The sequence below is a fragment of the Neovison vison genome, chromosome 1, assembly GCF_020171115.1.
Source record: "Neovison vison isolate M4711 chromosome 1, ASM_NN_V1, whole genome shotgun sequence".
Lineage (NCBI taxonomy): Eukaryota > Metazoa > Chordata > Mammalia > Carnivora > Mustelidae > Neogale > Neogale vison.
This window is the reverse complement of record NC_058091.1, coordinates 231551514-231569146: the sequence shown is the minus strand read 5'-3', so window position 1 is coordinate 231569146 and position 17633 is coordinate 231551514. Positions and strand designations below refer to the sequence as shown.

General features: G+C 33.9%; 1 protein-coding gene across 1 annotated transcript in view; it reads left to right on the top strand.

The window, feature by feature from the left end:
- Window positions 1-17633, top strand: part of MTREX (Mtr4 exosome RNA helicase) — a 107393-nt gene that overhangs the window by 21657 nt on the left and 68103 nt on the right. Inside the window, exons 6-15 of the mRNA XM_044224697.1 lie at window positions 2198-2372; window positions 3420-3510; window positions 5566-5690; window positions 6875-6973; window positions 7597-7699; window positions 9133-9264; window positions 10772-10851; window positions 12728-12838; window positions 14426-14527; window positions 17159-17284. Of these exons, the coding sequence (XP_044080632.1) occupies window positions 2198-2372; window positions 3420-3510; window positions 5566-5690; window positions 6875-6973; window positions 7597-7699; window positions 9133-9264; window positions 10772-10851; window positions 12728-12838; window positions 14426-14527; window positions 17159-17284 (1144 nt within the window). The remainder of the gene's footprint in view (window positions 1-2197; window positions 2373-3419; window positions 3511-5565; window positions 5691-6874; window positions 6974-7596; window positions 7700-9132; window positions 9265-10771; window positions 10852-12727; window positions 12839-14425; window positions 14528-17158; window positions 17285-17633) is intronic.

Below are 17633 nucleotides of genomic sequence, written 5' to 3'. Positions count from 1 at the left end.
TCAGATTTGTATGTTTATTATAGTTTTCATCACATTTGAGATACTTTCACCTATTTTTTATTTGAAACATATCCCTTCTTCCTATTCCTTGGGGACTCACTTAAACTTCTGTCATGCCACTTTAGGTTGTCTCACAGCCCACTTATACTCTGTTTCTTACTATTTTGTTTTTTGGAGTTGATTCTTCTTCACTTGGACACCTTTTCTTGATAGGTCTTAAAGTGTATTTATCTTTTTTCTGCAATGTCTAATCTGTTTTATTTTTATCCAGTGTATTTCAAATCAGACATTGAATTTTTCATCTCCAAAAGTTTGATTTTGGTCTTTTAATATTTCCCAATGTTTAATGTTTTCTTGCTACTTTGAAGACTTCCCGTTTGTCTTTGTTATTCAGAGTTTGACAGTGTTTCCATGTGTACTTCTTTTTTACTTTTTCCTGCTTTCGTTCATTGTGCTTGTTGGATCTGTAGATTTATATTTTTTAAAACAAATTTAGGAAGTTTTCATTGTATTTTTTTCTTTTTTTTTTTTTTTAAAGATTTTATTTTATTTATTTGAGAGAGAGAGACAGTGAGAGAGAGAATGAGCGAGGAGAAGGTCAGAGAGCGAAGCAGACTCCCCATGGAGCTGGGAGCCTGATGTGGGACTCGATCCCGGGACTCCAGGATCACGCCCTGAGCCGTGTATTTTTTTCAAATACTTTTTTTTTTTCTCACTTTGGAACTTCCAGTGGGACACAAGGTTCTCTATGTTTTTCTTCTGTTTCTTTCTTTCAATTTGATTATTCTTTCTTCATATTTACAGACATTGTTCTGTCATCTCAAATCTGCTCTTGAGCCCATCTCGTGAATTGTTCCTTTCCGTTATACTTTTCATCTGTAGTGTTTTCATTTATTTATGTTATAGTTTCGGCTTCTCTGTTGTGATGACCTGTTTGTTTAATAATTAGCCTCTACTTTTTTTTAAATTCTTAGAACATGGCTTCCTTCCATTTTTTTGCACGTGTTTCTGATAGCGGCATTTAAGTCTTTGTCTACTAAGTCCAACATCTGGACCAACTAAGAATTAGTTTCTCATGACTGCTTTTTTCCCTGAGTATGGATCATACTTCCCTTTTCCTTTTTATATCTTCTAATTTTTTGTTCAGAAGTGGACTGCTATTTAATATATTATAGCATCTTTATATCCTTTTCTGTTTCATACCTATTTCTTGAACTATGTATTTGACCATGTTTCGACACTTAATTATTTATTTCACTATTTGAGGAATATGTTTATACAGCTGTGATGAATGTTATTTTTATTTCTGCAAATAGGTTATAAGCCTGTCATGGGCCAGAATTATATTTTAAACAAGGAAACTCTACCACAGTGCTAAGCTTAGTTATCATTTCATGGTCTTTATTTAAATACTTAATAGAATTTACCTTAAAAAGAACTGGGGCACCTGGGTGGCTCAGTGGGTTAAAGCCTCTGCCTTCAGCTTGGATCATAATCCCAGGGTCCTGGGATCGAGCACTGCATTGGGCTCTCTGCTCAGAGGGGAGCCTGCTTGCCCCTCTCTCTCTGCCTGCCTCTCTGCCTGCTTATGGTCTCTCTCTGTCAGATAGATAAAAATCTTTTAAAAAACCTACAAAACTACTGTATTTCAGTTTGCTAATAGTTGTGGAAGATCTTTTATAAAATTAGAACCAGTCATAATTCACCGGCAAGGAATGATTTGATAATTATTACATGTGGGGAAAGAGTACATATGGATGAACTTATTTTTGAAACTCAGTAGAACAAAATTTTATTTTCCCATGTTTGCTAATTGTTTATATATGTATAAACTGATGGGCAGAGGCTCTCAACTTTTTTATAGAATCAGAAGTGTTTTACTTCCAAGAAATAGGGTAACCATCAGTAACCTATTGGTATTAGCAGTTTAAGTACATTTATTCCAATAGACCATAGTTAAATATTCTTGTTTATTGAGACCACTACATTTCATTACTTTATTAATTATTATTAATTATTACTTTAATAGCTTGTCACTAGTAAACAGAACAAGATATTTCTGTTCTGCCAAGTCCGTTTAAGATAAGTAATTACGGGAAGTTGGGACATAATTTATATATTAATAGAATTTTAAAAATTATGTACTTTAAAGAAAAGGTTTTAGATGCTTTATTCTTAATTGGTTTTACATTTTTAGATATGCCATTGCATTGGCCTTAAGGGAAAAACAGCGTGTAATATTTACCAGCCCAATTAAGGCTCTGAGTAACCAGAAATACCGGGAAATGTATGAAGAATTTCAAGATGTTGGATTGATGACTGGAGATGTTACTATTAATCCTACAGCGTCTTGTCTTGTTATGACTACAGAGGTAATTTATATGGTGCCTCATCCAATTTTTCCCTTTTAATTTTAATTAATGTATCTACGATTTGAATATATAAGACTTTATCAGTTGCTCTATATAGATAAAATGTAATACTTTATTTTCTGAGTGCTTTAGTAATTCCATAAATTTAGTTGTAAATTACTAATCCTGTTTCTTGTCATATGACATAGATAGAATTTTTTCCCAAATATTTTTAAAGACTTATTGTCAGTGACATGGAAATACATTGACAGTTCTGCATACAGTTTCATGTAAGGAGGGGCTTTTCCTTCCATTTGATTTTTTTTTTTGCATTTTAGTTGATACAAATACATAAATAACTTTTTGAAAAATGTCCAAGCGAGTTAAACTTCTTCCCATAGTCATAGTTAAATTTTACTTAAAACTTAAATACTTAAAATATCTTCTGTTTTGAACACAGTTAGCTGTCTTGGCATACCAAGTACTTTTATACATTCTTGTATTATATCCCTGCATTTTACAAGGACATGGTACTGTAGGGAATATAAACTAACTTCTGGCCTGCAGAGCCAGCCAAAAGCATTGCTCACTTTTCATTTTGGTGCCCAAAGTAAGTTTCCATTCCCAAAATTTCTTTCCATGTATAGATTTACTTTAAGTCAAAAATCAGGATATGGTTGCCAGAAAGTATCCATGTTGTGAGAGGAAGTAGAAAAAAATCAGTAAACAGTATAAAGTACCATATGTTGGATAGAAGATAATTTTAAGTTATTCTCATATCCTAGATAGTGTGGATCTTGTGATGAGTGTTATATTACAGTGAAGTGGCTTCATACTTAAGATATATGTAGATAGAGGGGATAATAATTCTCTCCATGAATTGTGCCTGAATACTAACTGTTGAGAAGTCATTTATATTGGTTTCATGAGAGAAGGACTATTACTTGATTTATGAGATATATTTAAGATAAGTAACCTAAATTATTTTAATGTTTCCATTAAAGCATTTCCAAAATTCTTCACTAGAGAGAACTGCCAAATTTTGCCAAATTATTTATATTTTTTTAGATTTTGAGAAGCATGCTCTACAGAGGTTCAGAAGTTATGCGAGAAGTAGCGTGGGTCATATTTGATGAAATTCATTACATGAGAGATTCAGGTATGTTCTTCTGTGTTGCTGAGATGTGTGCCATTTATTTTCCTTCAAAAGGGCATTGGGAATTTTGAGTAAGTAGTTGTTAAATTTTGCTTTCACTATTCATGTGGCTGGAGTTCTAATAAACTAAATTGTGGGTAACGTGGTACAGTATTTCTGATGGGTTTTTAACTTCAGCTTCTGATGGGTTTTTAACGTCAGCTTCTTTTAACTAGTAACTCTGGGTGTGAAAATGCAAATTTATAATAAACAATTAGAACTAAGACTAGTTTAATTTTTTTTAATTATATTTTTAAAAGATTAATTTTTTTATTTGGAAGAGAGAGAGAGCATTAGCAAGCAGGGTAGCGGGAAAGAGGCAGGTTCCCCGCTTAGCAGGGAGCCTGACGCTGGACTCAATCTGGGATCCGGAGATAATGACCTGAGCCCAAGGCAGACAGCTAACCAACTGAGCCACCCAGGCACCCTTAAGCTGGTTGGATTTTAATAGAGAACTCTCCAAAATAAGTAAAATAAGTGTTAAGGAAATTTTTAAAGCTTTTAGCCTAGAGTTAACTTGTTTTGTTGTTGTTGTTTTTAAGATTTTATATATTTATTTGACAGAGAGAGACACAATGAAAGAGGGAACACAAGCAGAGGGAGTGGGAGAGGGAGAAGGAGAGAAGCAGGCTTCCTGCTGAGCTTGATCCCAGGACCTGGGGATCATGACCTGAGCTGAAGGCAGACGCTTAATGACTGAGCCACCCAGGCGCCCCAGCTTACTTGGTTTTATTAGTATTTTAGTTTTTAAAAACTAAGAAATGCAGGTTTATGATTAAAAATACTAAATAGGGATTACAAAATACAAATGAGAAAAAAATATTCTTTTACTTGAACTATGACACTATTGTAAGCAAAAGTAAGTATACTTGGAATTTTGAGTGGAACTGGGAGGGGTACTGTTAACATTTAAAAGTTAAATGTTTAACGTGTCCACACTTAAAACTTAAATTTTTTTTTTAAAGCCCTGAGTTAGCCTATATTTATAGTGAAAGTAATAATAATTTATGAAATCATGTGCCCTTTAAACATTTCACTGCTTTCGAATTCATAAAATTAAATTAAGTTCTGACCAGAGTTGTTTAGGTTTTGAAATCAGGAATCCTGTATTCATTTTTTTTTTTTTTTAAGATTTTGTTTATTCATTTGACAGAGACAGTGAGAGAGGGAACACAGGCAGGGGGAGTTGGGGTGGGGAGAAGCAGGCTTCCCGCTGAGCAGGGAGCCCGATGTGGGGCTCAATAATCCCAGGACTCTGGGATCATGACCTGAGCAGAAGGCAGATGCTTAATGACTGAGCCACCCAGGAGCTCTTGATTTTTTATTTTAGTTTTTCCCATTAAATAAAAACTGGCATACTTTTGCTGCTAATGAAATCTTTCAGGTGTAGAGATCATGAGGGTGATTTGGATGAAAGATGTTTTATGGTATAGTAATGGTGTGTCTTTAAAATTTGTTGCTGTAACTTTTCTACAGCCATTAACTTTTTCTTTTTTTTTTTTAAGATTTTATTTATTTGACAGAGAGAAGGACCACAAGTAGACAGAGAGGCAGGCAAAGAGAGAGGGGGAAGCAGGCTCCCTGCCAAGCAGACAGCCCAATGCGGGGCTTGATCCCAGGACCCTGAGATCATGACCTGAGCCGAAGGCAGAGGCTCAACCCACTGAGCCACCCAGGCGCCCCTTAACTTTTGTTTCTCAAAGTGAGATGGAAATACTGTTTACAATGTCATGGGACTCTTGTTATGCTGTGTGAAAAGTATTCGGTCTGGAGCTGCTCTTTGCAGGCTGTTGTTTCAGAGTACATTGTGGTTTTAGTGGTTTAGTTTACTATCTATTGGATAAATTCATCATAAGAAAGAAAGTAGTTTTCGTTAAGGGTCTATGGCTAAAAATATCTTTGTGGAAAGTGGTCTACATTTCTAATTACTGAGCTTGAGAGGTAATAATTTTAGATGACTTGTAAAAAAGTGACTCTGAATTCCAAAGTGTGTACATACATATTTTTTTTTTTTCCCAGAGCGTGGTGTTGTATGGGAAGAAACTATTATTTTGCTTCCTGACAATGTCCACTATGTGTTTCTTTCGGCTACTATTCCAAATGCCCGACAGTTTGCTGAATGGATCTGCCATTTACATAAGCAGGTATTTTCTTTCTTTTCGATGTCTTCAGTATTTAAAACATTGGAAGTTGACTTTGCTGTCTTTTATACTTTGTTCTTAATGCTGCCTAGGATTAAGAAGACTTTAATGTGAAACTATGTCTCACATCAAGTACAGGCTTGTCAGAATCACCTGACTAGCCTCTTACAAGTGTGTATTTTTCTTTTTCTTTTTTTAAAAAAATATTTTATTTATTTATTTAATAGAGAGAGAGAGAGAGATCACAAGTAGGCAGAGAGGTAGGCAGAGAGAGGGGAAAGTAGGTTCCCTGCTGAGCAGAGAGCCTGATACGGGGCTCAATCCCAGGACACTGAGACCTGGCTGAAGGCAGAGGTTTAACCCACTGAGCCACCCAAGTGCCCCACAAGTGTGTATTTGTAAGTGCCATCTTAAACCCAGTATATAAGCATGTCTGAGAGTAGGGGCTTGTAAGCTCCTAACCTGATCTTGATTATTTGCCAGGTTTGGAAATTACTGCATTTACTCATTGAGTGAGGCCTTACGGTAGAGAATTTTCTCTAAGACCTCAGTACCAGGAAAAAGCTGTGCATCTCCTGAGCATGTGATTTGATTCTTGTTATGTTAACATAGTCAGCCTTTTTACTGTGTTTCCCTTCTGTTTTTGTAGTCCAACTTTCCTGCCCTTTTTCCCCCCCCTTTTTATCAGTATTCTTACCGTTATCTGTTTATAAGCTCTCTAATGGGATTTTGTAATATCCTTGTTGCTTCTGTAGGATAGAAACCTATTTGATCTTCTGGAGGAGCTAGATCAATTTAGTAAAGCTCTGAAAAACCTTTGTGGAGCAAAAAAATCCCATTTTATCCCAAGGAGTATTCTCTGTCACCATACTACTGCTGTGTAGGAATATGCGTTGTCTTTAATTATGGCATCACAGGTCTAGGGTATGAATCCAAGATCATTATTGAAACTCATATCATGTTTTTGGCCCTGATTAGGGAATAGATGGTAGTATAATTTAATAGACCTAATTCTTCCACATTTTTCTCTTGCCCGGTTTTAATATTTTTTTAAGTTTTTTCTCTTTTTAAAATGTTGAATTCAAAAGTTTATTTCTTCAAGGTTTTCTAGGTAGGTTAAATATTATTTTGAAGAAATAAAATTATGTGTTTAATTGTTTCTCTTTTTTCTTTTTTTTTTTTTACAGCCTTGTCATGTAATTTATACAGACTATCGGCCTACTCCTTTGCAACACTACATTTTTCCAGCAGGGGGAGATGGCCTGCACCTTGTGGTTGATGAAAATGTAAGGGAGTAATTATGATTTTTTTTAATATTATGTTAGTCACCATAAGTACTTCATTAATTTTTGATGTAGTGTTCCATGATTCATTATTTGTGTTTAACACCCAGTGCTTACTGCAATACTTGCCCTTATTACCCATCACTAGGAGTAATTGTGATTCTTACCTATAATGTCATCCTTGCTTGTTCCTACCTATTTTTACTTAAACTGAAGTAAATGGTAGAAGTCCATTTTTTTTCTTAAGTAGTTTTGTGGTCAAGAATTGTTGGGTTTGTATGTAGTTTTATTTCAAAAATTATATTTAAAACTTGTGTTTGTCTTATGCATAAATGAAGATTTTTCTTCTTTCCCAGTTTTTTTTCCTTCTTCTTTCCTAGTGTTTTAAAATTCCTGAAGAATAGGGACTTAGGACATGTTTCAGATATCTTATGTTTTGCTTTTCCCAGTTTTAATATCTCTCCCTCTTATGACCTATTATACACAATATTTTTTAACTCTTTCAGTGACCTTTGTAATAATTTTTACATTATTTTTATTTTTGAGGAAGCTCTGTTTTGAGGTATGAAAAAAATGTTTGTATTCTGGTTAAATATTAGTGAGGTTATTTAGAAATCTGATTCCAGGGTGACTTCAGAGAAGATAATTTTAATACTGCAATGCAAGTACTTCGAGATGCTGGTGATTTGGCAAAAGGAGATCAGAAGGGACGGAAAGGAGGAACAAAAGGTAATGTGGAACTTTGTTCACTTTTCCCCTTGGGAAGCTATATAAAGATCTAGATAATACAAGATAAAATTGTGTAAATAAAGGCACATCTCTTTTTTCTTATATGACATTGAGATATAATTCATGTACTATATAATTTATTCATTTAAGTATACAATTTCATAGTTATTACTATGTAACAGAATTATGCAGCCACACTTCAGGTTTTTTTATTGAAGTTAGTACACCATAAAAATTGCCATTTTTCAGTGCATAATTCAGTGTATTTTAGTGTATTCACAAACTTACGCAACTACTAATTCTAGAACATTTGCATCAACTCAAAAAGAAGGCCTTTATCCCTTAGCAGTTATTTTTCATTTCTTCTAACCTCTTCCCCTGCCCCTCAGCCTTACACAATACTAATCTACCTTCTGTCTCTTATTTTCCTTTTCTGAATGTTTCATATAAATGGAGTCATAATTTGTGTGGTCTTCAGCATCTGGCTTCTTTCACTTAGTTTGTTTTCAAGTGATGAAAACAAAAACAAGGATGAACCTTGTTTTCAAGGTTCATCCATGTTACAGCATGTCAGTCCTTAATTCCTTTTATAATCAAAAAACATTGTATTAAATGAATGTATCATATTTTATTTATCCATTCATCAGTTGTTGAACATTTGGGTTATTTCTCTTTGTTGATTCTTGTTAGTGATGCTGCTGTAAATATTTGTAATCTGCCAGTTTTTATGTAAATGTTTTTTTCTCTTCTCATTGAATGTATACCTAACATTGGAATTCTGAGTCATGGTATTTCTGTGTTCAGTCTTTTGAATAACTGCCAAATTATTTTCCAAAGTGGCAGCCCCATATTACATTCCCATCAAAAGAATATCAAGTTTCCATTTACTCCACATCCTTACCAGTACTCACTGTAATCTCTTTTAATATAGTCATCATAATGGTATGAACTGGTATCTCAGTGTAGTTTTAATTTACATTTTTCTCATGGCTAATGATGTATCTTTTATTGTGCTTATTGGCCATTTGTGTGTCTTATTTGGAGAAATACTTATTCAAATCTTTTCCCCATTTAGAAATGAAATTGTCTTTTTTTGTTGTTGTTGAATTATAAGAATTTTTTATATACTCTGAATAGTAGATCCTTACCTACTTTTTCCCATTCTTGGGTAAAGGTTCTCTTTTCCCTTTATTGTTGATGTCTGTTGAAGTACCAGAGTTTTTAATTTTGATGAAATCTAGCTTATCTGGTTTTTTTTTTCTTTTGTTGCTTGTGCTTTTTGTATTATACCTAAGAATGCTTTGCCTAATAGCAAATCGTGGATATTTATTCCTCTATAGTTTTTAAGAGTTTTATAGTTAAAGATTTTATATTTAGGTCTGTAATCCATTCTGAGTTAATTTTTGGGTGTGGTTTATATATTCTTTTTGTAGGACCATCCAATGTTTTCAAGATCGTGAAGATGATTATGGAAAGAAATTTTCAACCTGTAATTATTTTCAGTTTCAGTAAGAAAGATTGTGAAGCCTATGCACTTCAGATGACCAAATTAGATTTTAACACAGGTACTATATAATTTCAACACAGTTTTAATGTTATGTGAAAATAAATATAAATATTTTAATAAGAAGATTAATCTTACTAATCTGTTATGTATTGCTAGGATATGCAGTTCACATTACAGTTACTGGAATGTACTCATTACAGTTTTATAAAAGACCTTGTTTTATCATTTCCTTCTTTTTCTTGTTTTATTGTAATGTTTAATTACATTGCTTTGTGTAAAATCCAAAGAGCCTACTGAAAAATACTAGGAATATACCCTCTTGTACTTCATTGCCATAAACTCCTTTGTTACTGTGGCTCTCTGTGTGACAACTTAAGACTAGGTTACTTGGTCAAATCACTTTCTGCATAAATAGTACTGTGCTTCATTCTTCTAAAAATCCAAACCGGAAGACCTGCCCTTTACCTAATTGTGGTATAACCTTTAAATAAAGTAAGATGGGGCGCCTAGGTGGCTCAGTGGGTCAAAGCCTCTGCCTTCAGCTCAGGTCATGGTTTCAGGGTCCTGGGATCAAGCCCCGGATCAGGCTCTCTGCTCAGCGGGGAGCCTGCTTCCTCCTCTCTCTCTCTGCCTACCTCTCAGTCTACTTGTGATCTGTCAAATAAATAAATAAATAAATAATAAAGAAAAAATAAAGTAAGATAACTTGTATTAAATTAATAAAATTTTCTCACATATTATCTGTGAATGTAACTCACTTAAAGTTACACAGCAAGGTAGTAGCATAACCTAGCCAAAAATTTGGCATACTTTATACAAGCCCATTTATTATTCAGTTCATACTTTTACCTATGTAATCCTATATAATGAGAAGTAAATAATATCCTTGATCACCCAAAATCAAATATCTGTTGTATTGCTTTCATTATCAAAGTGTTATTAATTAAACCCATGCATTTTAGAGCTAATTTTTACTTCTCCGTTGGCAAAGTAAAAACAGGTATCCCACATAAACTCCTGAAGCTAGTAATATTTTATTTTTCAATTGAGTGAATTGCTCTACTTAGATGTGTTTCCTTATAACCACCGGTGCTGCATTTGCTTAATGTTGTAAGGTCATATATTGATTAATTGAACAAATATTTATTGACTACCTGTTATTAAATAGACATTGTACAGTAAGGCAGTATAATAGTTAACGGCATAGACTTTGGCATTGCTCCTCTAACAGTTAATAATAGCAGCCTCTATTATTTGCTGTAAATCTCATTTTCCTCAATAGCGGGTATAAATTATCCCTGTGATCTGTAATTGTAAGACTTAGATATATGGCACTTAGTGTAGTTTTTGTTAATTTTATAAGATAGTAATTTTATTCGTAGATGAATTCTGTTGGATACATTTTGAAAGGCAGTGAATTTTATTAAATAGTAATTTTAATCTACTTTTGTCTTTATTAAATACTCTACTTTTATTCTTTATAAACCTATACTCTTGGAAATCTGTCAAGTTTGGTATATCACTGATTGACTTAGATATTTATGTACCTTTGAATTTTTTCTTAGATGAAGAAAAGAAGATGGTTGAAGAAGTATTCAGTAATGCCATAGACTGCTTGTCTGATGAGGATAAAAAACTCCCTCAGGTTTGTGTTTAGTATCACTAAGTAAAATGTGGATATTAAGTGTGATAGCCTATTTTTACTTGCCTTTCTTGGTTTTGTTACTACATATTGCATTGTTTACACACTTAGTAAATATTTTTAAGTCACTAAATTTCTTTTTTCTTTTCTTTTCTTTCTTTCTTTTTTTTTTTTTAAAGAGAGAGAGAGTGTGTGTGTATGTGTGTGTATGAGCAGGGGAGGGGCTGAGGGAGAGGGAAACAGAACCCCAATCAGGCTCCATGCTCAGTGCCCAGCATAGGGTCCAGGGATCCAATTCCATGCCAAGTTCCCTGCTCAGTGGAGAATCTGCTTCTCCCTCTTCCTCTGCCTTTTCCCTCTGCTTGTGCTCTCTCCCCTTCTCTCTCAAATAAATAAAGTCTTTGAAAAAAAGTCAGATGCTCAACTGTCTGAGCCACTCAGGCACCCCAGAGTCACTAAATTGCTTAATTCAGAAGTCTGCCAAACAAAACATCTAATGAAAATCCTGTGTTCAGTGAGGAATTTAATGTCTACTCTACTTTTACTCCAGAGAATTTTTTCTTCAACTATTAGAATTGCTTGGGGATTTCTAAAATATACTGGTGACTGGGTGCCACTCCCAGAGGTTCTGATTAATTGGTCAGATGTGTTTTGTGGTCATTAGAATCTTTCAGAAGCTCTCCAGATGATTCTAATGTGCATCCAAACCTGAGAACTCCTGTATTGTGACCTAAGACATGAAAATTTTGTTTTGTGAAATGAAAATTGAGAGATTATATTCTGCTTCCAAATGATTACTCTCATATGTAAAGAATTTATGGTAAAAAGATAATAGCATGTTTCTCAGTGTTTATTTTTTATTTTTTTTAAAGATTTTATTTATTTACTTACTTATTTGACAGAGAGAGAGAGAGCGAGCAAGCACAAATGGGCAACAGTGGAGGGAGAGGGAGAAGCATGCTCCCTGCTGAGCAGAGAGTGGGATTTTTTTCTAAGGTTTTTACTTAGTTATTTCACACAGTGAGAGTGAGCGAGAGAGGGAACACAAATGGGCAACAGTGGAGGGAGAGGGAGAAGCATGCTCCCTGCTGAGCAGAGAGTGGGATTTTTTTCTAGGGTTTTTACTTAGTTATTTCACACAGTGAGAGTGAGCAAGAGAGGGAACACAAGTAGGGGGAGTGCGAGAGGGAAAAGCAGGCTTCCCGCTAAGCAGGAAGCCTAACTCGAGGCTCAGTTCCAGGACCCTGGGATCATGACCTGAGCTGAAGGCAGATGCCTAATGGCAGATCCACCCAGGCACCCTAAAATACTGTTTAACTTAAAAGATCTTCTTGTAATTTTTCTTCCCAGCTGAATTAGTATTTGAGAGCTAAGACATGTCTTTATACATCTTTGTTATTCTAGTTTTCTATAAAAACTAAAAGTAGACATGTAATTGCATTTGGTAAAGTGTTAATGAGGATGAACTCTTCAGTAATTCATTTGTTTTTAGACGAAGTACCTATTTATGTTAAGTAAGCTTTATACTTACTTATTTTTAGTTGGAGCTGGTTAATATTAAGTTTATTAAGTATATTAAGTTTATTTTACTTTGTCCACATTTCTTTAGTAGTTGCCAAGATGAAGTGATGCTGGAAAATTTGAGGCAGGAGTGCATATATGAATTTTATTTAAAGTATATTTTTCATATTAAGGAAAGCTAGGGCAGAATTGAATTTTGAGTTAATCTGTGGGAATACGGGTTTGGATTTGGCTTTTATTCTGAAAAGTTATAACATGCCTTTAAACAGCTTTTCATTGCCCATTTTTCTTAATTTGGTTAATTTAACATACTCTATTTTCCTTTTTCGTACATCACTGAAAAATACTTCAATCACAGGTTGAACATGTACTTCCTCTCTTGAAGCGAGGAATTGGTATTCATCATGGCGGTTTACTTCCTATTTTGAAAGAAACTATAGAAATTCTCTTTTCTGAAGGATTAATAAAGGTATGATTTTATTTATTACGCCTTCGAGTTGTTTTGTATGAATAGTTTGAAAGTTATTATTATTGTTATTTTTTTAAAGTAGGTTCCACACCTGATATGGCCTATGAACTCACAACCCTGAGGTTAAGAGGTGCATGTTTTATCGACCAAGCTAGCTAGGTGCCCAGCAATTTGATTTTTATGTATCGTGTTATTACTTTATACATTTTGGGCCATAGGTAAAATATCATTGGTTTTCTTTCCAGTAATAAAAGAAAGAAATGGTAACACTACACAGTGTGGAATTTTGCTGAAGGTGCTATTTAGTTTTCAAAAGTGGAGTTGATTCTATGAGTGGACTCATCTATATACAGAATAAAACGATTAGAGAAGACAAGGAGAATTGCTGGTAGTTATAAAAAAGAGGTTTTTTTAAAAAAAAAAAAGGTTTTTTTAGGATGTGCTTATTCAAACTACAGAGAGTCTAATTTAATTTTAAAGTTTATATTGATATCCGTACTCAGAAATGGGGTATTAGAAATCAGAAACAACTTCAGAATGTAGTCTTAAGTCTATGTATGATTTATAAATGATTTTATTTAAAATCAGGTTAAAATTTTAAAAATCTGATTTATCATGAGAATCTGAGCACTAAATAGGATATTTAAAAGAAGTTTACTCATTTTAAAGAATATACTTGAGATATTTTAGATCAAGAATTGGTCACTAGTTACTTTCTACCTAGGTCCTGGTAAGGCCCTCTTCGAGTTCCCTTGTAGATTATTGTTGAGGCTCATTTTAAAGAATCTTTTCTTAAAAACATAAATGATACTTAATGGTGGTAAAAGTCAAATAGAATGGTTGTAAATAAAGTAAAAGATGAAAGACCGTCCTTTTCATTTCTCAGCATTCACTAGCAAACATACAAATAATTCTTGACTTACTTTGTAAAGAAAAAAATTATACTACCCATGTAATTAATCCAGTTTTGTCATATGTGTAACTTTTCATTCTTTTTAGTAGGTGAATAGCTTTTTATTGAGTTGATGAAATAAAAGATGTTTTTCTCTTCTTCCCTACTAGTGAAAATTTAGATTAATAGTACTTCACTTATTTTATTTGTATATATTTACACCTTTGTGTGCTTAAGCCAGTTATTTGTGTAGTCAGTTTCTTGTTAGTAAGATCTTAACAGTGAGCTTAGCCACTGATTCTGTTCTCCCCTCAGAGATCCTGAGGGTAGCTCCAAAACTGTTGTATCATCAGTAAAAAAGGCAGGAAATGTAACTTTCAGTGTTTAGAAAAGTAATCTGCAGCCTCATGCTTTACACATTAGATCAGTAGTATCCTCTTTAAGTTACCACCGCTGGAATTTAAAAAAAACTATTTTCCCAGAATTAAAACATTTCTGGGATACAAGGGACATTAGATATTATTTGGTAGTTTTATATATAAATACTGAATTACATCTGAAACTAGCATGTTGTCTTATTTTTGCATTGTTTCATTAACAACTGATTTTAAAATTAATGTTTATATTTGAAAATTACAAAACTAGTTTTTCAGCTTAATAAAATACATGTTTAATCATATTTTTCAATTACTTAGGCCTTATTTGCCACAGAGACTTTTGCTATGGGAATTAATATGCCAGCTAGAACTGTTTTATTTACAAATGCCCGGAAATTCGATGGGAAAGATTTCCGATGGGTAAGTAAAATAATTACTATACTTGGAATAATTTTTATCTTTACTTGTTTTACCTAAGGTGTTTGGGCTTACATAATCTTTGAGATTTTCAATTCTAAATACTGAGGAACTTACACATAAATCAATAAACAAGTTCATCAAGGTGTAACTTCAGAGCTGTCATTTCTATCTGTTCGGGTTTGGGGCTTCTTGTTTTGTTTTGTTTTGTTTTTTGGCTAACCTAAAAAGAAAATTCTCCCTCGGTAAAATATTTGATGAAGAGTGTTAAGTGTGTAGATGATTTATGAGTGCTTTAAAGTATTTTAAATATATCTAGAATGTTCATTTCTTAAAGTTTAGGGTATTTAAGGCACCAAATCTACATTGGCTCCAGTTGCAGCTATTTTATCTTTCAGGTTTAAAATAGAAGTTCTAACAGGTTCACACATAATGTTTTTTCTAAGGCAGAAGGAAGGAGAGAAAGTTGTAATTGCTGGTAAAGTGGTAACTTTGGGTAGAAAGTAAATTCTTAGTCCAGAGATTCAGTAATGTTACCAAATTTAAACTTTGTTAAACCCAATCTCTAAAGAAACTTAGTAGCAGATGAAAATTGACAGATGTGCAATAAAATACTGTATAATGGATTCTGAGAAGTATGTACAGAAGGATAAAGCATAAAAAAAAGAAGTCACTTATATAAGAGGGGTCATGGAAGGCTTCATTAGAGAAAGCAGTCCTCAAACTGAGAAACAACTGCACATGGGTATTTACTAGGTTGACAGTGGAGCTTCACAGGGTGAAAAGGAAGTAAATTTCTACTTTATCCATGACAAGGCAAAGACTCAGTTAAACTGATATTTGGGAGACATTTTTAAATAGCCAGCTATTCTTCAGTTAATCTAATCCTTGAAAGTGGTGATTCTTTCATACACAGAGAAGTTGCTGGCAGTAATTACTAATAATCGAAACACTGAAAAGCCCTCATGGTAGAGTTATAAAGGCAAAGCATTTTTTCTTGATTTGTTTTATTTTAAGATATTTTGGTTGCTGTACAAAAGAGAAATACAAATACAGTGAGGCAGTTGCCATTTGTCTTTAGAAATTTTACAATCTTCAAAAATTTTCTGTAACCTATAACTTTCTAAAATTGAACTATTAGGGGCCTGGGTGGCTCAGTTGGTTAGCAACTGCCTTCAGCTCAGGTCATGATCCTGGAGTCCCCAGATCAGGTCCCACATCGGGCTCCCTGCTTGGAGTCTGCTTCTCCCTCTGACCCTTTCCCATCTCATGCTCTATCTTACTCTTTCTCAAATAAATAAAATGTTTTAAAAAATGAACTTTTAATAATTTAATTCATGTAGAATGTGATTCCTGTTTATAACACAGTAATAGTTTCAGGTTTTACATTTTAAAATATTGTAAATTTAAAAAATCTTTATGTTGGGCCCCTGGGTGGCTCAGTTGTTAAGCGTCTGCCTTCAGCTCAGGTCATGATCCCAGGGTCCTGGGATCGAGCCCTGCATTGGGCTGCCTACTTAGTGAGGCGCCTGCTTCTCTCTCTCCTGCTCCCCCTGCTTGTGTTCCCTCTCTCTCTCTGTCAAATAAATAGACAAAATCTTCAAAAAAAAAAAATCTTTATGTTATCTATCAGTTTAAAATTACTTAATTTTCTGAATAAAATTGATGCCATTAGAAAATAAGTCTTTTGTGACTTTACATACTTCTTGGCATCCTGAGAACCGTAGAGTAAATCTGCAGAGTATAGTGGATAATTGAACTTAAGAAAGCAATCTTTTCTTGATGATTCAGTATCATATTATTAAACTTAAAAACCATAACGTCCCATACTGTTGTAATGATGCCCTTGGGCCCTGTTGAGGTTCTGTTGCTTTGTCTTTTTGAAATGTTGTTTTTAGATCTTTTTTAGGATTAGCTTTTCTGTTGTTTTTTCTAGTGCCTTTGTTTCTCCCAGGTTGTTAAGTCTGTTTTTGATGCTATCAGTAATATGCATCCTTACAGCTTAACCTTCTTGTGTCAGGTATGTTTTGGGAATCTGAGAACTGTAGACCCTTTCCCTCACCAAATAGTACAGAAGCACTTACAGATAAAACTTTGCCCAGTGTCTCAGTGGTTGAATGTCACCCTGAAAAGGCTTACAAATCTTTTTTGACTACATTCTTCTTAATGATGAATGGTCTCCGCTGAACTCCAGGGATGTATACCAAGAAAACAAGAGAATTGTACTTTAAAAATTAAAAAAAGTTTATTTTATATTCATTTCACTTGGCAGAATAAGAAAGTCTATTATCACGTCAGAATTGGTATTTTATAGAGTTTGACTCCTTCTTTGCTTTCTTTTAGACCTTTCCACAACATCTGGCTCAAAGATATTTTATGTCAGTTAATTAACATTCTTTCCCTTTACCTTTGGTGTATATGATCATTTTGGAGCTAAAATTTTGTTTTATAACTATTCTTAAGTGTTTTGCATTTTTGTGTTTTTACTTAAACCCCTAAAAGTTGATGTTTTTAGTCATATTTTCTTCTTGGGAATATATAACTTGTGCTTATGTATTTTGTGATAAAAATTTAAGAATATATTTTTCACCAGGTTTTCTCCTAAACTCTGGATTTTTAATTATGTTCACCCAGATTTCTTCTGGTGAATACATTCAGATGTCTGGTCGAGCTGGAAGGCGGGGAATGGATGATAGAGGAATTGTAATTCTTATGGTGGATGAAAAGATGAGCCCAACAATTGGAAAACAGTTACTTAAGGTAACCAAGTTAAGATTCTGCTCTCACCAGCAATTTGAGAAACATACTTCAGGAGCCACTTTGAAATTAGTTGTGTGAGCTCAGATACCTTTTTAAGTAGATGAGTGAATTTACTAAACTATCTAGGCTTGAAAGGTAGAAGAGGGTTACTGCACAAAGTGCTGGTATTTTGTACCCTACTTTCTGTTCTAATAAGTGAAGTGTATCTCATGTGTTGAAGGACATGTAAAGATCCTCAGAGAGGGCAGAAATGTCTACTTTGCCCCTCAAATTTGAGACAATCTCTGTAATTGCCTTCTCTACTGAAGATTGCTCTTCAGCTATTATAACAGGAAGTAGGGCACATGGT